This window comes from Balaenoptera borealis (assembly GCF_965194805.1).
Source record: "Balaenoptera borealis genome assembly, chromosome: 11".
Lineage (NCBI taxonomy): Eukaryota > Metazoa > Chordata > Mammalia > Artiodactyla > Balaenopteridae > Balaenoptera > Balaenoptera borealis.
In genome coordinates this window covers 86,354,843-86,373,012 of record NC_138868.1, presented here as the reverse complement: position 1 = coordinate 86,373,012, position 18,170 = coordinate 86,354,843, and the positions used below count along the sequence as shown (strand labels likewise).

Below are 18,170 nucleotides of genomic sequence, written 5' to 3'. Positions count from 1 at the left end.
AGACGACTAGCAGAAAAAATCTTCTACAACTAAAGATATAAAGAAGGAACCACAGCAAGACGGGTAGGAGGGGCGGAGATGAGGTACAGTCAAGACTCCTGGGCAGGCGACCCACAAATGACAGAATAATCACAATTGCAGAGGTTCTCCCCAAGGAGCAAAGGGTCCAAGCACAGCATCAGGCTCCCCAGTCCAGGGGACCTGCACTGGGAAGATGAGCCTCCAGAAGGTTTAGGTTTGAAGACCAGTCGGGAGACTCAGAGTGTTGTGGGAAATAGAGACTTCACTCTTAAAGGGTGCACACAAAATCTCACACACTCTGGGAACCAGGGCAGAAATAGTTATTTGAAAGGAGCCTAGGTCAGACCCACCTGCCGGTCTTGGAGAGCCTCCTGGATAGGCAGGAGGCAACTAGAGCTCAACCTGGGGACACAGACACTGGCAGCAACAATTTTGGGGAGCGTGTTCTACCACAGGGACATTTGTGCTGACAAGTGCCATTTTGGAGCTTATTAGCTCTGAGACCTGGCCCCACCCACAGGCCTGTCAGCACCAGTACTGGGACGCCTCAGGCCAAGCAACTAGCTGGGCAGGAACACAGTCCCACCTATCAACAGGACTACTGCCTTAAGACCCCCTAAGCCCACAGGCACCCTGAGATATGGCCCTGTCCACCAGAGGGCCCAGGACCTGGTCTCATACACCAGGGCACCGGCACGAGCCCTGGGACCCCAGGGTCTCAGCTCTACCCACCAGCAGGCCAACACCAGCTCTAGGACCCCGGGTCCTGCAGCCTGAGACCCCAGGACCTGGCCTCAGCCACCCGAGGGCAGGCACCAGCCCTGGGATCCCCTGGGCCCTGGCCCCACCCACCAGTGGGTGGATACCACTCTCAGGACCACCACAGTCCCCCCACAGCCTGCCATGTCAGAACCCAGCTGACCCACAAACAGGCCAACAACAGTTCTGGGACACCTTGGGCTCCTTAGCCAGCCACTCCAGGATCTAGCCCCACTTGCCAGTGGGCCTATAATAGCTTTGGGATACCCCAGATCCTATAGCCAGCTGTGTCAGGAACCACCCTCACCCAGTAGCATGGAGATACCACCCCAGGACCACCCCAGGCCCCAGATTTCCCCACCAGCGGGTCAACACCAGCTCCAGGACCCCCAGGGCTGTGCAGCCAGAGAACCCAGGACCTGGCTCTGTCTACCTCAGGCTGACACCAGTTCTGAGACACCTTGGACCCCTCAGCCAGCTATCCTGGGATCCAGCCCCACTCACCAATGGGCTGAAAGCATTTGGGGACACTCCAGGACATTCAGTGAGATGCATCATGGACTGGCTCTGCCCACCAGCAAGCCAACACTCGATCCAAGACCCCCAACCCCACAAACACTGGATCCCAGGTCCACCCACCAATGGGCCAGCACTAGCCCCTGGACCCCCCAAGGCACTACACCCAGCTGCCTTGTGACCCAACCCTGTCCACCAGCTGCCAGCAGTTTCTGCACAAAGCAGGCCTGGCAACCAAATGACTGAGGCAGGGGAGGGGGTGGGAACAGCTATGCCTACCAGGCCATCCACAGTATTCAGCCCACCACAGTAGAAGGACCCACACAGTCCACATAGGGGGCACCCCAAGAGCATATAGCACTGGTGACGAGAGGTGAGTGTGCTGCTGGGACACATAAGACATTTTCTACAAAAGGCCACTTCTCCAAGGTTGGAAAACATAACCAACCTACCAAATATATAGAAATAAAAACAGCAAATTAGGCAAAATGAGGTGACAGAGAAATATCTTCCAAACAAAGGAACAAGATAAAACCCAAGAACTAAGTGAAGCAGAGATAAACAATCTACCTGATAAAGAGTTCAAGGTAACGACTGTAAAGGTGTTCAAAGAATGTGGTAGAAGATTGGATGAACAGATTGAGAAATTAGAAGTTTTTAACAAAGATTTAGAAAATACTAAGAAGGACCAAACAGATATGAAGAATACAATAACTAAAATAAGAAATACACTAGAAGGAATCAATAGTAGCTTAGTTGATACACAGGAACAGATCAGCTAGCTGGAAACAGAGTAGTGGAAATCACTGAAGCTGAACAGAAAAAAAAGAAAAAAGAATAAAAAAATGAGGACAGTTTGAGACCTGTGTGACAACATCAAGCATACTAACATTCACATTATAGTGGTCCCAGAAGGAGAAAAGAGAGAGAAAGTGACAGAGAATATATTTGAAGATATAAGAGCTCAAAACTTCCCTAACCCAGGAAAGGAAATAGACATTCAGGTCAGAGGCAGGAGAGCTGGGAAGCCAATACTCAAGTTCCCAAAAAAATCTCTCATGGCAGGCTCTGGTGAGGTCACCTACAGGAAATTGCCTAGAAAACTATTCAGGTTAACATATTTCAACAAGGGTGTGGAAAAAATTTTTGTTTGTTTTTATGCAGGAAACAAAATAATTTAAAATACATGTATGTGTAAACATACATGTACATGTGTATGTGTGTATATATAGCGTGTATACATACACACACATATATGTATGTATACATATGTATATTTATCTATGTATATACATACGTGGTGTGTATGTGTGTGTCCTAAAAAAGAGAAAACTACGGCTAAAAGTACCAGTCTACAGTGAGAGAGGTATTCAAATGTACCATAAATCTATCCCTTTTCAGGACTTCGCTTCTACATCTTATAAATAAGCTCAGTCAATGTCTCAAGCAATGATAGTCAAATTCTGGAATAACTACATGACCCTGCACCTTCAGCCCTTCAAATGCAGTGGAAATTAGTTGGTGGTGAATGGAAATACTACTTGATTAAATAGGAAAGTGTCTGAAGTCTGACTTCAGGTCTAGCCTCAATTTGCCATTATGAGCTGTGTGACTGTGGACAAGCTACTTTGTTTCTCTGCGGCTCTGCCCTCTCATTTGTAAGCTGAAGGGAATGGACTAGATATCTGGCTCTAAGATAAGGCTAGACACACGTTGTAAGGGAAAAAGATTTTTTGTCTGACTCACCCTTCTCTTTAAGGTCTACATTAGGTCTGGGTGAAAGTGTTACCATGCTTCTGGGCTGTTTTATGCCATGCTTGCAAACGTGTCCAAGAGCTGCCCCCAACTTCATCTTTGCAACTTATCTTCTACTCTCCCTAAACGGGGTCTACAGCCAACAAACCTGGACCACCTGCTGCTTGTGGCAGCTGGTCACACTTTCTCAGGCTTTGTTCTTAGGACCTTCTCCACCTGTTACATCCTCTGTCTCTTTCCTTCAACATCACCTCAGTGAAGCCTTCCCTGAATAGTCCCATCACAAAACAGCTGTAACATGTCACCAATCACATTTCTTCTTACAACTTAATTTTGTATGCATGACTTCATCTCGTTGCCAAGTGGTATGTTACTTTGGAGCAAAGGCCACCTCATATTCACTTCTGTATCACCCAGAACACCTCACGACAGGTACACAGTACCATGATGCAAAAATTATGAGAAAAAAACTTTGAAGTCAGATAGGCCTGCATTCAAATATCTGTGTGCCCTTAGATGAGTTTCTTAACTTTGCTAAGCTTTCTTGCCCTGTGCTGTAAACGGGGTATTAATTCTTATTTTATTACAATTGTTATGAAGAGAAAATAAAAATTAAAATGTGGCATAGTACTGGAATTATCACTAGTACTAAACGCTTTCTAAATGAATCAGTGGACCAAGATATTAATCAAGTGTGAATGACTTATAAAACCCCATTTACATATTTTTTTGCTAATTGGAAGCCTTTATTTACCTAATCACAGTAGTAAAACATTGTTTTCCCCTTTACTGTTTCACAGCCAGGACTTGGGTACAAGTCTGCGTTATATCTCAGTTTCTCCCATGGAGGCTTGAGTTTGGCAGATGGTTTCATTTCCTGTCTTCTGCCTAAGGAAGGAAAGTATGCAGTGAAGTCCATGGCCAAGAAACTGAGATCTTGTGGCTGAAATAGTTGGAAGGAATTATTTATATGGGGTGACTTATCCCCTTTATTAGAAAAATTCAAAATTAATAATGTTTTGATGACCTTAAAAGCATTTAATTTCAATAACTAAATCCTAGCAAAGGAAAAGATCTTAATACAACTGTTAGGTCCTCTCTGTTATAAACAATAATTGAGTTGAAATTAATGAAATACATTAAACAAGCTAAACTCTAAGCCTCAGTTATATTTAGGGCTCAAAAAGTGTCCCCTCTTTTTCTGATCACACATAGACACTTTCTTCTCAGTTTTATCCCTGTATTCTTTTAATGCAGATCATGGCTAAAGTCATATTGGGTGACTGTGGGGTACTTATCCAATATCCCATATCTACTGTCAATTTAAAACACACCCTTCAGCTGGGTGTACTAATCCTGTAGCATTTATTTCTAATATCTTATGTAATGTTTTTTCTACTCCCTTAAGCTCTGAGTAGTTACACCATTAATATATGTGATGGTAGCAGGGAGTTAGAAAGAGAAGAGTATGGGTTCCATGTATCTTAAATGTGGATTAAAATCCATTTTTCCCCACACCTGGTTTCTTTAAGATTAACTTCACTTCTTCTGAGGCTGTACATGGCCTCAGAAGTTGCTCATTCTAGAGCAACTCAGAAGTTGACAGATTAATAACTCTGTGGGCTTTTTAAATGATGCTGATTCTTCTCAGTGAAAGTCAACTCCTTATTCTACATAATGTATTTGCTGAGCTCAGGAATTAACACCTGATTTGTTCAAGTTATATTTATATAACCTCCTCTTTGGTTCGAATGAAAAGATTGCCAAATTGTGGGAATGGACTACAGAGAATAGAAGGCAACCTAAATTATCTGATAGTGCCTGTAATGCAGAATTATTACTCCTTGCCCTCCTATCCCTCCAATTACCACAAACATTAACATATAATGAATACACACAAGTTATAACAATAAAAAGCATTAAAAACAAAAATTAAAGCCAAAAGCAATAACCAACTAAGGAGAAACAATGATTGAATTTTGGGACTTCTCTGGTGGTCCAGTGGTAGAGAATTCGCCTTCCAATGCAGGGGACGCGGGTTCAATCCCTGGTTGGGGAACTAAGATCCCACATGCTGCTGGGCAACTAAGCCATGCACCACAACTACTGAGCTCATGCACCACAACGGAATGCCGCAACTAAGACCTGATGCAGCCAAAAAAATAATAATAATAATAATAAATAAATATTTTTTAAAATGATTGAGTTTCCTGTTATTATTTCAAAACCAATGGTCAATGAAAATCCTCAAGTTTCTCTCTTGATGTGTAATTTATTATGCTAGCTTCAGTTTCACACAAATTATCAATGTTAAGTAATATTTATAAAACAAATGTGCCAAGTTAAAAGAGAAAAATTTGTATCAGAACATATAACTGATAGGGATATGCCAGTTCCATTACCCTTGGTGCTGCTCTGTGTGAAATTAGAGTGGTAGATTTTTCACTATATCAGTTTTAAATCATCAAATACAAATTCAATTAAAAATATAATCTCTATTAAACATAGTGTTGCACCTATTCAATTTAACAAAAACTAACAGAAACAAATGCTACTATTTCTCCTAAAATGGCTGGTTTTGAGCTCACTCAAGTTTTTCTAAAACAAAAACACTGAAGAAGAAATTCAGTAGTACAAGTCTTGGCACAAACTTCACCACTACCACCTCCCCTTTTACAAAAGGAGCTCCTGACTTCTAAGCTTCAGCTAACACTAAAGCTCTCTGTTAACGCGATTCTACAGATAAAAAACACCACGTTTACACTCAAGGGGGATTTATAGATACCAATTTTTCATGAGTGTGTAAACAGATAGGTTAATGTCATGGCAACCAAAAGTGTATCGAGTTAAATACTTTGCTGGTAAATGACCTAGTGATTTTTCAAATACTATCTTTTTACACATCTGAGATAAACAGGCTGAGGAGTATTCTGTATAATAAAACAAATGTTAATGCCTGTAAATGGTTTAATAGTGACCTTCTGAGAGGTTTTCACAATTCTAAGATTGAATTGTAAAACACCAGTAGCTACACCAAAACATAGTGAATCCCACCCAAAATGACCTAGATGCTCCAGAAATAACAATGCAATGAAAACCAGTGGGAAAAAGAAAATCTTAAATTGCAGCCACTGAAAGAATTAAATCACTTCCTAAAAGAAGTAAACCCACTAATTATTTTCTTAGAGAAAATAGCCAGAACAAGGGACGAGAATATGCAATATAGGTAGGCCACCATCTTTCAGGAAAGAAACTCAATATTCTAGAAAGTGTGTCTTATTTTCTAACTTTCAGGACCAAATTAACTTTATTTTGTCATGTTTTAATATAATGTAAAATTTCTCTGAGAATTTTATTTATAGAATTGTGAATGACAGTCAATACTCTTGAAAATAATTATAACTATAGGTCCAGCTAAATGGCTTTCAAAACAAAAAATGATCACTCTAAAACACACAAACATATATGGTACCCTATACAGCACAATCTTCAGGGAACCAAAAATTAATGCAGATTTAAGAGGCATCACTGAGGCAGGAAAAGCAAAACCTGAGAACATATATTTTTCACCAGAAATGAACATTTGAAAATGCCTGTATGGGTTGGCCAGCCAACCAAAATCTATATTTAAAATTACTTTTTTTAGGAAAATGATTCTACACAAATTATATTGATTCCTTGACTACTAACGCCTCAAACCTGAACCTTAGGGCTTTAGAAACACAAGGCATCAAAGTGTGTCTGCCCCATGGTTTTGTGCCTATATTCTTTTATAATCTCTTGTAATCTCCTACTTGTAAGTGCTCTCTCTTAGCATCAGTATGGGTATAGAGTTGGCAGAGGAACCTTATGGCCAAATTGTTCTTAGCCAAAATACAATGCTATTTTATGCAGTCCTAGAGAACTGGTTATAGGATCACAAATGGTGAACAGAAATATTATACTAATTGTTAAGGAAGTTTCTCCATTTCAGAGTGCTCATCCAGGAAACCATAAATACTTACCTCAGGAAGTGCTTCATTGTGCCTGTTTTGATTATCCAGGTGTTATACAAATGGTTCTCAAGTAATTGCTTCCAAATTTGCCTTTGTCAAAGTAAATGTAAGCTGTGGAAGAAATTAGATATATTTACTGTTAATGGGGCTGGAAACCCCAACCCCCAAATTTCTGCTTACCTTAGTAAGCAGATAAGGTGCTATGCACCCAGAACTTTACCAGCTGAACTGCCCACACAGCAATACAATTCAATGGATGGCAATTATAGCTAAAGCCTTTCACTTTATAATTACACAATTAGTCTCTCATTTTAAGTCACTTGCTGGAGAAATTGTTAGTTTCACGAGCAATCCCTTCAATAGTAAACTTTTCCCCTATTTTGGATACTGTTCCTATATTTTGAAGAACAGTATTTGTATGAAAGATAAAAATGAAGAACCATTAAATTAACTATTCTGATTTCCAGATAGCAAATTGTCTTAAATCTGGCAGCCTCAACCTTCCAGAAGTACAACTCAAAAAATAACTAAAAGCAACTGGTAATGTCTCTAAGCTAAAAAATAGCTGACAAAGAGCAAGTACTCCAAACAAATGAATGATATGCCCCCGGCCCCATTTTGGGGGGCTCCGTGAATAAAACAGTGTAATTATATAATTGTTTAGCACATTTCAGTTTACAATATACTTTCACAAAATCCACTATATCAAGTTATTGATCTTCCAACAAGGAAGGACACCAGAAGCTGCCTACAAAGCAGCAAATTGGTATGAGATGTGAAGAAACAGACAAGAGAAGAGAGAGTGGCTGGAAGCAATAGCAGAATGAAGTTACCTCATGAGAGAGAGACAAACGGAATGCTAGCTGCAACAACAAGGTAAGGTACTAAATGTGTGGACAAATGGCTTACAGCAGAGACACAATTACCCACTAGAACAGCCCAGGGAATACGGAAACTCGGCCTAAACAAAAGCCAGTCTTTTTGCTTTTTTAAAAAATTGAGGTATAGATGATTTACAATATTACATAAGTTTCAGATGTACAACATAGTGATTCACAATTTTTAAAGGTTATACTCCATTTATACTTATTGTAAAATATTGGATATATTCCCTGTTCTATACAATATATCCTTGTAGCTTATTTATTATATATATAGTAGTTTGTATCTCTTAATCCCCTACTTGTCTCTTGCCCCTCCGCCATCCCTCACCCCACTGGTAACCACTAGCTTGTTCTCTATATCTGTGAGTCTGTTTCTTTTTGCTATACTTACTAGATTTCTTTTTTAGCTTCCATATATAAGTGATATCATGCATTATGTTATTCTCTGACTTATTTCACTTAGCATAATACCTTTCAAGTCCATCCATGTTGTTGCAAATAGCAAAATCTTGTTCTTTTTTTATGGCTGAGTAGTATTCCATTGTGTATATATACCACATCCTTTTTACCCACTCATCTGTTGATGGACACTTTAGTTGCTTCCATATCTTGGCAACTGTAAATAATGCTGCTATGATATTGGAGTGCATGTATCTTTTAGTGTTTTCATTTTTTTTTGGAAACATACCCAGGAGTGGAATTGCTGGCTCATATGGTAGTAATATTTTTATTTTTTTGAGAAAGTGCTATACTGTTTTCCACACTGGATACACCAATTTACATTCCCAACAGTGGACAAGATTTACCTTTTTTCCACACTCTCACCAGCATTTATTGTTTGTCAACTTTTTGATGATGGCCATTCTGACCAGTCTGAGGTGATACCTCATTGTAGTTTTGTATTTCATTAATAATTAGTGATGTTGAGCATCTTTTCATGTGCCTTTTGGACATCTGTATGTCTACTACAGAGAAATGTCTATTTAGATCTTCTGCCCATTTTTGATTGGGCTGTTTGTTTTTTTGATATTGAGCTGCATGAGCATATTTTGGAGATTAATCCCTTGTCAGTCGCTTCATTTGCAAATATTTTCTCCAATTCTGTGGGATGTCTTTTGATTTTGTTTTTGCTTTCCTTTGCTGTGCAAAATTAGTTCCCCATTTGTTTATTTTTGTTTTTATTTTCATTTTTCTAGGAGGTGGATACAAAAAGATATTGCTGCAATTTGTGTCGTAAAGTGTTTTGCCTATGTTTTCCTCTAAGAGTTTTATAGTATCTGGCCTTACATTTAGGTCTTTAATCCATTTTGAGTTTATTTTTGTGTATGGTGTTAGAGAATGTCCTAACATTCTTTTTCATTCTTTTGCATGTAGCTGTCCAGTTTTCCCAACACCACTTATTGAAGAGGCTGCCTTTTCTCCACTATATATTCTTACCTCCTTTGTCAATAGATTAATTGACCATAGGTGAGTGGGTTTATTTCTGGGCTTTCTATCCTGTTCCATTGATCTACATTTCTGTTTTTCTGCCAGTACCATACTGTCTTGATGACTGTAGCTTTGTAGTATAGTCTGAAGTCAGGGAGCCTGATTCTCCAGCTCTGTTTTTCTTTCTCAAGATTACTTTGGCTATTTGGGGTCTTTTGTGTTTCCCTATAAATTAAAAACTCTTTTGTTCCAGTCCTGTGAAAAATGCCATTGGTAATTGAATAGGGATTGCATTAAATCTGTAGATTGCCTTGGGTCGTATAGTCATTTTGACAATATTCATTCTTCTAATCCAAGAACATAGTATGTCTTTCCATCTGTTTGTGTCATTTTTCATTTCTTTTTTTAAAAAATTAATTAATTTATTTTTGACTGTGTTGGGTCTTTGTTGCTGTGCACAGGCTTTCCCTAGTTGCAGCGAGTGGGGGCTACTCTTCATTGTGGTGCACGGGTTTCTCATTGTGGTGGCTTTTCTTGCTGCAGACCACGGACTCTAGGCATGCAGGCTTCAGTAGTTGTGGCACACAAGCTCAGTAGTTGTGGCTTGTAGGCTTAGTTTCTCTGTGGACTGTGGGATCTTCCCAGACCAGGGATCGAACCCATGTTCCCTGCATTGGCCACTGCACCACCAGGGAAGTCCTCATCTTCAATTTCTTTCATCAGCATCTTATAGTTTTCAGAGTACAGGCCTTTTGCCTCCTTGGGTAGATTTATATCTAGGTATTTTATTCTTTTTGATGTGATGGTAAATGGGATTATTTCCTTAATTTCTCTTTCTTATCTTTCATTGTTAGTGTATAGAAATGCAACAGATTTCTGTGTATTAAGTTTGTATTCTGCAAATTTACTGAATTCATTCATGAGCTCTAGTAGTTTTCTGGTAGCATCTTTAGGATTTTCTATGTATAATATCATGTCATCTGCAAACCAAGTTGGTTTTATTTCTTCTTTTCCAATTTGGATTCCTTTTATTTTTTTTCTTCTCTGATTGCCCTGGCTCGGACTTCCAAAACTATGTTGAATAAAAGTGGTGAGAGTGGACATCCTTGTCTTGTTCCTGATCTTAGAGGAAATACTTTCAGCTTTTCACTGTTGAGTATGATGTTAGCTGTGGGTTTGTCATATACAGCCTTTATTATGTTGAGGTATGTTCCCTATATGCCCACTTTCTGGAGAGTTTTTATCATAAATGGGTGTTGAATATATACTGTTCATCTCTGTTTGTTTGTTCTTTAAAGCTTTTAGCTCTTTATTAAACATTTCCTGTATCCTTTCAGTCTGTGCCTCCATTCCTTTTCCCGAGATCTTGGATCATCTTACTATCATTACTCTGAATTCTTTTTCAGGTAGATTGCATATCTCTACTTAAATTAGCTGTTCTTCTGAGGTTTTTTTTATCTTGTTCCTTCATCTGGAACATCTTTCTCTGCCATCTCATTTTGTCTAACTTTCTCTGTTTGTGGTCTCTGTTCCTCAGGCTGCAGGACTGTAGTTCCTTTTTCTTTTGGTGTCTGCCCCCTGGTGAGTGACACTGGTCTAGAAGGTGTGCAGGCTTCCTGGTGGGAGGAACTGGTGCCTGCCCACTGGTGGGTGGAGCTGGGTCTTATCCCTTTGGTGGGAAGGGCTGTGTCAAGGGGTGTGTTGAGAGCTGGCAGTGGGCTCAGAATGACTTTAGGCAGCCTGTCTGCTGATGGATGGGGCTGTGTTCCCACCCTGTTGGTTGTTTGGCCTGAGCATGGTTGTTTGGTACTGCAGCCTGCAGGCTGTTGCATGGGGCCAGATCTCGTGCCAAAATGGTGTCCTCCAGGAGAGCCCACACCAATGAATATTCCCTGGGGCCTCTACCACTAGTGCCCTTGCCCCCACAGTGAGCCATGACCACTCCTCATATGTCAGAAGACCCTCCAAGAAATGCAGATATGTCTGACCCAGGCTTCTATGGAGTCACTGCTTTGCTCTGGGTCCCAATGCATGTGAAGCCTTGTGTGTGACCTCCAAGAGTGGAGTCTCTGTTTCCCCCAGTTCTGTGGAGCTCCTGCATTCAAGCTCCACTGGCCTTCAACAGCAGATGTTTTGGAGGCTCCTCCACCTGATGCCAGACCCCCAGGGTGAGGAGCATAATGTGGGGCTCACAACTCTCACTCCTGTGGGAGAACCTCTGCAATATAATTATTTTCTAGTTTGTGGGTCACCCATCTGGCAGGTATGGGATTTGATTATATTGCAAAAGCACCCCTCCTATCATCTCATTGTGGCTTCTTCTTTGTCTTTGGGTGTAGAATATCTTTTTCGGTAGGTTCAAGTCTTTTTTGTTGATGGTTGTTCAGTAGTTAGTTGTGATTTTGTTTTTTTCATGAGAGGAGATGAACTCAATTTCTTCTGCTCTGCCATCTTGTCTCTTGCCCCTCTCAATCATATGGTTTTTATTCTTCAACTTGTTAATGTGGTATATCGCACTGATTGGTTTGTGGATACTGAACCATCCTTGCATCCCTGGGATAAATTCCACTTGAGTATGGTAAATGATCCTTTTAGTGTACTGTTGGCTTCAATTTGCTAATATTTCGTTGAGGTTTTTGCATCTATGTTCATCAGTGATATTGGCCTGTAATTTTCTTTTTGTGTGATATATTTGTCTAGTTTTGGTATCAGAGTGATGCTGGCCTCATCGAATGAGTGCAGAAGCATTTTTTCCTCTGCAATTTTTTGGAATAGTTTGAGAAGGATAGGTGTCAACTCTTCTCTAAATGTTTGGTAGAATTCACCTCTAAAGCCATCTGGTGGCTGGACTTTTGTTTGTTGTGAGTTTTGCCAGTATTTTCTTTAATACATAGCTATTTCTGTAAATATTTCATGCATGCTTGAAAAAAATTTCTACATGTCAACTTATGATTGTGGTTGTTTCTGGGAAAAGAGGGAGTGTTTTAGGATCGGGGAGTGGGAAAATGGCCTTCACTTTTATGAATGTTTTATTTATTAAAAAGCAAAATAAAGAGGAAAAATGTGTTCATTTTGAGTGGTGGGAATGTATATTATTCTTTGTACATTTGGGTCTTTTAAAAACAAACCCAAATTTCAATTAAAAACTGTTAGTGCCCACCCAGAGCCCAGATCATGGTTTCAAATACATTCTCCAGTTAAAGGAACCAGTGCTCCTTGGAAAAATGGCTGATTCTAGTGTTTGGGCAGGAAATATACAAGGTAAGCCTGCTCTGTCTTCTTGTGCCAGAAAGTAAGGAAGTGCTCAAAAGACAAACAACTGGGGATATATCAAATAAACACAGGAGCTCCTGATGGTCAAAGCAGAACAATTTGAGTAACAAAATAAATAAAGTATTATTGGATAATAACTCAAAGTATAAAATAAATATCCATGACTCCATACTGATATAAATAAATGACTGAATACATGAATAAGTGTACATAAATCTTTCACACAAAAGAATTCCAAATAATTTCTGTAGATACTCTGCCCTCAAGGAGGTGGAGCATAACTCTTTACCCCTTAAATACAGGCTGGACATACAAGCATACCTTGTTTTATTGTGCTTCACTTTATTGTGAAGGTAGGAAAAGCTTCCACATGCTGGGAAGCCTCCTCACTGGCGGGGACAGGGGGAGCTTTGGAGCCTCAGAGGAAAGTGCAGCAACAGGGGTACGGAGGGCAAAGCAGAGAGAATCCTGTCCAGAGGATCAGTGTCGACCAGCACTCCCCGGCCTGAGATTCTTGTTTGCACACCAGGGTGGGTGGGGGCTGGGTGCTGAGGCTCAGGCTTCGGAAGTCAGACCCCAGGGAGAGGACTGGGATTGGCTGCATGAAGACAGCCTGAGGCGGCTAGTGTGCCACAGCTGAGGGAGTTTGGGAAGAAGTCTGGGCCTACCAGAGAGTAAGTGACCATTGTTGTGGGGTGCTCAAATAGAAGGATGGGCCCACCATAGGAATGTCTTTCTCTGTGTGCTCACAGACAGCAGGGCACTGCCTAAATGAGCTCCAGGTGGGTGCGAGCCACGGCTGCTACCTCGGACCCCAGAGGTGGGCGCGGTGGCTACCACTGCCACCACTGCAACCAAGCATCCTGAGACCAAGCACAGGTCACTGCCCACACCTTCCTGGGAGCCTCTGCAGCCCTCCATTGCCAAGGGTCCTGCAATCTGGGACCAACTTCCCTAGGAGAGTGCACAGCATGCCTCAGGCTGTTATAACTTCCTGCTGGCCTCTGCCATTGCAGGCACTCACTGCAGAACCCAGTTGTGACTGCAATCCCTCCTTCTCCCCAGCCTGAGTGAGCCAGTGAACCCAAATCAGCTGCTGCTTTCTCACCCTCTTGCCTGGGGGGAGAACAGACGCCTGAGGGGAGAACAGACGCCTGAGGGTGGCCCACATACCAAAACCACATGCTTTGGTTTTGGTGGGGCCAGAACAAAAGCTGAACTCCAGGGGTAGTGTGACCAAAGAAGAGGAAGGGAAATCTCTCTATGCAGCCGCAGGGGGGGCTGATTAAATCCCCACAATCGGCTTGGTAAACCCTGCATCTGTGGAATATCTGAAAAGATGAGCTTTCCCACAATTGAGGCTGTGGACGTTGGGGGCAAGTACACACAGAAGTTGGGCCAGGTCAGAGTCTGAGCTGGCCCCACAGTGCCCACAGCAGGTCCAGAGACCTACCTAGAGTTTGCTTTCTGCTTCTGACTTGTTTTTGTTTTTTATTTTTGTTAGTTTAGTTTTTAGTGTTTGTTTTCATTTTTGGGTTCGTTTATTTGTTCAGTTGCTCTCTTCTTTTTTGTTTTCTCTCTTTGTGTGTGTGTGTGTGTGTGTGTGTGTGTGTGTGTGTGTGTCTGTGTGTGTGTGTGTCTGTGTTTGGTTTTGCTTTTACCATTAGTCTTGGGGTTTTGTTTGTTCAGTTTTTTTTTTTTTCCTTTCCTTCTGTGCCATGTGGCTTGCAGGGTCTTTGTGCTCTGGACAAGGTTTGGGCCTGAGTCTCTGAGGTGGGAGAGCTGAGTCCAGGATGTTGGACCAACAAAGAACTACCAGTCCCAGGGAATATTAATCAGCAAGAGCTCTCCTAGAGGTCCCCATCTCAACATCAAGACCCAGCTCCACCCAACACCCAGCAAACTCCACTGCTGGAGGCCTCACAGCAAACAAATAGCAAGACAGGAACACAACTCCACCCATTAGCAGAAAGGCTGCCTAAAGTCATACTAAGCTCACAAACACCACAAAACACATCACCAGACATGGCCCTGCCCATCAGAGGGACAAGATCCAGCTCCACCCACCAGAACACAGGTACCAGTCCCCCGCTCCAGGAAGCCTACACAAGCTACTGGACCAAGCTCACCCACTGGGGGCAGGCACCAGAAGAGGAACTATGATCCTGCAGCCTGCAGAAAGGAGACCCCAAACACAGTAAGCTAAACAAAATGACAATACAGAGAAATATGTTGCAGATGATGGAGCAAAGTAAAAAACCATAAGCCCAAACAAATGACGAGGAAATAAGCAGTCTACCTGAGTAATGATAGTAAAGGTGATCTAAAATCTCAGAAACAGAAGGGAGAAAATACAAGAAACGTTTAACAAAGACCTAGAAGAACTAAAGAACAAACAGTGATGAACAACACAATAACTGAAAATAAAAATACTCTAGAAGGAATCAATAGCAGAATAACTGAGGCAGAAGAATGGATAAGTGAGCTGCAAGATAGAATGGTGGAAATAACTGCTGCAGAGCAGAATAAAGAACGAAAAGAATTGAGAACACTCTCAGAGACCTCTGGGACAACATTAAACGCACCAACATTCGAATTATAGGGGTCCCAGAAGAAGAAGAGAAAGAGAAAGGGTCTGAGAAAATATTTGAAGCGATTATAGTTGAAAACTTCCCTAACATGGGAAAGGAAATAGTCAATCAAGTTCAGGAAGTGCAGAGAGTCCCATACAGGATAAAACCGAGGAGAAACATGCTGAAACACATGTTAATCAAACAATCAAAAACTAAATACAAAGAAAAAATATTAAAAGCAGCAAGGGAAAGCAACAAATAACATGCAAGGGAATCCCCATAAGGTTATCAGCTGATTTTTCAGCAGAAACCCTGCAGGCCAGAAGGGAGTGGCAGGACACATTTAAAGTGATGAAAGGGAAAAACCTACAACTAAGATTACTCTACCCAGCAAGGATCTCATTCAGATTCAACAGAGAAATCAAAAGCTTTACAGACAAGCAAAAGCTAAGAGAATTCAGCACCACCAAACCAGCTCTACAACAAATGCTAAAGGAACTTCTCTAAGTGGAAAACACAAAAGAAGAAAAAGACCTACAAAAACAAATCCAAAAAAATTAAGAAAATGGTAATAGGAACATACATATTGATAATTACCTTAAATGTAAATGGGTTAAATGCTCCAACCAAAAGGCACAGACTGGCTGAATGGATACAAAAACAAGAACCATATATATGCTGTCTACAAGAGACCCATTTCAGACCTAGGGACTCATACAGACTGAAAGTGAGGGGATGGAAAAGGATATTCCATGCAAACATAAATCAAAAGAAAGCTGGAGTAGCAATACTCATATCAGATAAAATAGACTTTAAGATAAAGGCTGTTACAAAAGACAATGAAGGACACTACATAATGATTAAGAGATCAATCCAAGAAGATATAACAATTATAAATATATGTGCACCCAACATAGGAGCACCTCAATACATAAGGCAAATGTTAACAGTTATAAAAGGAGATATCGACAGTAACACAATAATAGTGGGGGACTTTAACACCTCATTTACACCAATGGACAGATCATCCAGACAGAAAATCAATAAGGAAACACAAGCTTTAAATGACACAATAAACCAGATAGATTTAATTGATATTTATAAGACATTCCATCTGAAAACAGAAGAATACACTTTCTTCTCAAGTGCACATGTAATATTCTTCAGGGTAGATCACACCTTGGGTCACAAATCAAGCCTTGGTAAATTTAAGAAATAGGAAATTGTACCAAGCATCTTTTCCGACCACAATGCTATGAGATTAGAAATCAATTACAGGAAAAAAACTGTAAAAAACACAAACACATGGAGGCTAAACAATGTGCAACTAAATAACCAAGAGATCACTGAAGAAATCAAAGAGGAAATCAAAAACTACCTAGAGACAAATGACAACTAAAACACAACAACACAAAACCTATGGGATGCAGCAAAAGCAGTCCTAAGAGGGAAGTTTAAAGCAATACAATCCTACCTCAAGAAACAAGAAAAATCTCAAATAAACAATCTAACCCTACACTTAAAACAACTAGAGAAAGAAGAAGAACAACAACAAACCCCCCAAATTTAGTAGAAATAAAGAAATCATAAAGATTAGAGCAGAAATAAATGAAATAGAAAAAAAGAAAACAACAGCAAAGATCAATAAAACCAAAATCTTGTTCTTTGAGAAGATAAACAAAATTGATAAACCATTAGCCAGACTTATTAAGAAAAAGAGGGAGAGGACTCAAATCAATAAAGTTACAAATGAAAACAGAGAACTTACAATGGACACCACAGAAATACATAGCATCATAAGAGACTACTACAAGGAACTATATGCCAATAAAATGGACAACCTGGAAGAAATGGACAAATTCTTAGAAAGGTATAATCTTCCAAGACTGAACCAGTAAGAAATAGTAAATATGAACAGACCAATCACAAGTAAGGAAATTGAAACAGTGATTAAAAATCTTCCCACAAACAAAAGTCCAGGACCACATGGCTTCACAGGTGAATTCTATCAAACATTTAGAGAGGAGCTGACACCCATCCTTCTCAAACTATTCCAAAAAATTGCAGAGGAAAAAATGATTATGCACTCATTCGATGAGGTCAGCATCACCCTGAAACCAAAAGATATCAAAGATATCACAAAAAACGAAAATTACAGAGCAGTATCACTGATGAATATAGACACAAAAATTCTCAACAAAATACTAGCAAACAGAATCCAACAGCACATTAAAACGATCATACACCATGATCAAGTGGGATTTATCCCAGGGATGCAAGGATTCTTCAATATATGCAAATCAATCAATGTGATACACTACATTAACAAACTGAAGAATAAAAACCATGTGATCATCTCAATAGATGCATAAAAAGCTTTTGACAAAATTCAACACCAATTTATGATAAAAACTCTCCAGAAAGTGGGCATAGAGGGACACTACCTCAACATAATAAAGGTCATATACGAGAGACCCACAGCAAACATCATTCTCAATGGTGAAAAACTGACAGCATTTCCTCTAAGATCAGGAACAAGACAAGGATGACCATTCTTTTTTTTTTTTTTTTAATAAATTTAGTTATTTATTTATTTATGGCTGTGTTGGGTCTTTGCTTCTGTGCGAGGGCTTTCTCTAGTTGTGGCAAGCGGGGGCCACTCTTCATCACTGTGCATGGGCCTCTCACTGTCACGGCCTCTCTTGCTGCGGAGCACAGGCTCCAGACATGCAGGCTCAGTAGTTGTGGCTCACGGGACCAGTTGCTCCGCGGCATGTGGGATCCTCCCAGACCAGGGCTCGAACCCGTGTCCCCTGCATTGGCAGGTGGATTCTCAACCACTGCGCCACCAGGGAAGCCCAAGGATGACCATTCTTGCCACCATTACTCAACACAGTTTTGGAAGTCTTAGCCATGGCAATCAGGGGAGAAAAAGTAAGAAAAGGAAAACAAATTGGAAAAGAAGA

The 18,170-nt window shown here is 40.6% G+C and overlaps 1 protein-coding gene and 2 long non-coding RNA genes across 9 annotated transcripts in view; 1 reads left to right on the top strand and 2 right to left on the bottom strand.

The window, feature by feature from the left end:
- The window catches only part of LOC309606203, a 910,895-nt gene that overhangs the window by 38,662 nt on the left and 854,063 nt on the right, over positions 1 to 18,170 (top strand). The gene's annotated exons all lie outside the window — the stretch shown is intronic.
- Positions 1 to 18,170, bottom strand: part of LOC309606206 — a 404,244-nt gene that overhangs the window by 260,105 nt on the left and 125,969 nt on the right. The window lies entirely within an intron of this gene.
- The window catches only part of ELMOD1 (ELMO domain containing 1), a 129,949-nt gene that overhangs the window by 76,013 nt on the left and 35,766 nt on the right, over positions 1 to 18,170 (bottom strand). For all 7 annotated transcript variants that reach the window (XM_082342986.1, XM_082342987.1, XM_082342988.1 and 4 more), the window contains one exon: positions 7,056 to 7,157. Coding sequence is in view for 1 of the 7 variants with exons in the window: in XM_082342985.1 (XP_082199111.1) it covers positions 7,056 to 7,072 (17 nt within the window). In the remaining 6 variants the exon portion in view is untranslated. The remainder of the gene's footprint in view (positions 1 to 7,055; positions 7,158 to 18,170) is intronic.